Source organism: Contarinia nasturtii, unplaced genomic scaffold (genome assembly GCF_009176525.2).
Source record: "Contarinia nasturtii isolate CC-2019 unplaced genomic scaffold, AAFC_CNas_1.1 Cnas_scaffold_129, whole genome shotgun sequence".
NCBI classification, from domain to species: Eukaryota; Metazoa; Arthropoda; class Insecta; order Diptera; family Cecidomyiidae; genus Contarinia; species Contarinia nasturtii.
This window is the reverse complement of record NW_022197486.1, coordinates 10,339,693-10,342,294: the sequence shown is the minus strand read 5'-3', so window position 1 is coordinate 10,342,294 and position 2,602 is coordinate 10,339,693. Positions and strand designations below refer to the sequence as shown.

General features: G+C 29.9%; 1 protein-coding gene across 1 annotated transcript; it reads right to left on the bottom strand.

Moving 5' to 3' along the window:
- Positions 1–522: 522 nt before the first annotated feature.
- Positions 523–2,368, bottom strand: LOC116349259. Its single transcript, XM_031780614.1, has 3 exons — positions 2,245–2,368; positions 1,477–1,767; positions 523–924 (listed from the first exon to the last, which is right to left on the bottom strand). Exons 1-3 carry the CDS (start codon positions 2,335–2,337, stop codon positions 523–525), a joined length of 786 nt encoding a protein of 261 aa, XP_031636474.1. The 5' UTR covers positions 2,338–2,368.
- Positions 2,369–2,602: the final 234 nt, after the last annotated feature.

Here is a 2,602-nt window from a genome sequence, read left to right as displayed (position 1 = left end):
GACACACCTTTTACGCTGTCAGATTGTGCTTGCGATGCGAAATTTGGCAATTGTTTAGTAAATGTTGGATTTCGAGGGGCTATTGTATGGGGTATATATGTTAGAGTCGTTGAAAAATGTATGCAAATTAATGGAAATACTGCTTTAGGATTGGAAAAACTGAATAATAATTTTCATCGTTGGTTCGCATAAGTTTAGTACGATTTCAACATCAGTTTTTGTTGGAAAAAAATAAATCAGTTTAGTTACGTTTACGCCGTCAATCAAAACAATTGTGTATTCTTTATTCTCCTTTGTTCTCTTCCATACTTTTAGTTTTATTAACTTGAATTAATAATTAATATAAAATTCGTAAGAATTGAATTTTCGACAATATTCTTTTAATTAAATTTCTTAAATTAAATTCGTTATATAGTCACTCAATATATAAATTGATTTAACAATTTATCAAACAAGACCAAATTATTGTATTGAGCAAAAACAAATTTTTTTTAATGCGAATAAATATAAATCTAAATCCATTCAATTATTAATCGGTATAAGAATTCCATCAAATCCAGACTGATATGTATAGAGTGGTCTTTCAATATAGCCGTATGGTAGTTCTATACTTTCTAGGTGTGATTTATGTTTTAGATATTCTTTGATATCGACCATAGTCCGTAGAAGAAATTTTACTAATTCATTTTCATTTTGCTCAAGCATTCTTCGTTCACGTTCGAATAAACACTTTATCTGAGCATCGAACATCTTTTCACACATCTTAGATATAATATTCGTAAGAATTGAATCTTCAATAATATTCAAAACTTCCACTGAAGTCATGTTGAAAATCTGTCCATATTTATCTGGATCAAATAAATCAGATAAAACAGCCCCTCGAGCCGCTTGCACAACACACAGATCTTCGCACAAATTTCTTGCCTGCAAATTTGTAATAAATATCATATCACATTTCGATTGTTGTTCAACCTAGGGGGTAGACACATGGAATATTACTTGAGATATTCACCGAAATTGAAGGTACTCTTGGTATTCTTGGTATTCTTGGTATTCTCAGTTTTAGACGAAATGTCAATGCATTCAGCAACGTCTCACAATGTGCATATATGAATATTATCTTCCAAATATTAAAAAAACTTTTTCAACGCTATTAAGTTTAGTATTTCAATTGGTTTAATAAATACAAAAACAATTTTGATAAAAATAGCAGAAAGAAAACGGAAAAAATTAAAATAAATTTCGAAATGGTGAATGTTAAAACGAAATGGAAGAAACTTGAAATCTTTATTACCGATATCAATTTGACATTTGGTAATCACGGTATTCACATTTTTAGTACAAGTAATCTTTAAATAAGTAAGTAATTGTCATATTTGAAAATAGATAGGTATTATGACAATTCATTGGTATTCATTCATTCTCTATTGTGTCTACCCCCTAGTGTTCAACCATTTGTTTCTTTAAAGAACTTACACCAAGCATTAGGGGAAGTTGACGAGAACAATCATTTCGATATTTGTTTAATGCTTGTAAAGATATCTTCACCTTGCCACCAAATGAACTTTCACAGCGATTCAAATGTTCATGAATTCTTCCGAAAGAGATGAATCGTCTATGCGAATTTCGTACGTAGATGCTGATTGCATTCCAAGCGTGAACATCAAGCGTAGACATGGCCAAAAGTTTGATATCAGCATTCAGTTTTGCTGTATAGATTTCGAAACAGAATTTCGGAAGGTCTTCTTCATCTACTTCATCTTCGGACTAAATTTAAAAATTTTGCAATAGTATGAATATGTTTCTATTTAATAATAAAAATAAGAATTTTATGCGAAAACTATAATTTTTTTAAAGTTTTGATCAACTCACTGTAAACCAACCTCCGCCTGACAATTGAATCACTTAGAATAAATCAACATTACTAGATAAATGTCTTCAAATGCGTTACTGAAAAAAGTCAGTCAGCAAAAGCGTTATAAAATATATGGACGATGTCACGCTTTTGTTGGCGAACTTTTTCATATAACGCGTCACATACAGTTTTTGACACTATTACTGACGTACTTTTTTCTATAACGCATTTGAAGACATTTATCTAGTAATGCTGATTTATTCTAGGCGGTTCAATTTTTTTTCGATTTTTTTTCTGAATATCCTGAAAAAAATCGATAAAAAATTCTCAAAATATTTGAAAAAAAAAAAAAAAAAAATTTGATTCGTCACACATTATAAAGAAATTACGTTATTAATTGTGACATTTGGGTGATAGTATGTAACCAAAACGCAACCAACAGCACAAAATATTACAGTAATGGAAATGGTATGAAAATGCATTTTTCAAAACACAAAATTCAATGGTGCACAATTAGTGTCTGAGTTTTAACTGTGAAATTTCGACGCAAAAGATGGTATTATTTATACAAAATAGGCACCAATATTTCTGAAGATAAGATAAGTGCATAATATTGAAACGAAAAATAAGTTGTACAAAGGTCAAGTTTACAAGATTTTACTAAACATTCCTTGATGTTATCCACACAATAGAAAATCAACATCATTTTGAGTTACTAGTTGCCAGTTCGTCAGTATGGAAAAACTC

Bases quoted from the DNA above. Each gene is read 5' to 3' on its own strand.
- LOC116349259 (XM_031780614.1), bottom strand. From the start codon at position 2,337: ATGCATTTTCATACCATTTCCATTACTGTAATATTTTGTGCTGTTGGT. The intron at 1,768-2,244 runs GTAATTTCTTTA...TTTTAAATTTAG, and splicing joins CAAATGTCACAATTAATAAC to TCCGAAGATGAAGTAGATGA. The intron at 925-1,476 runs GTAAGTTCTTTA...ACAAATTTGCAG, and splicing joins AACTTCCCCTAATGCTTGGT to GCAAGAAATTTGTGCGAAGA.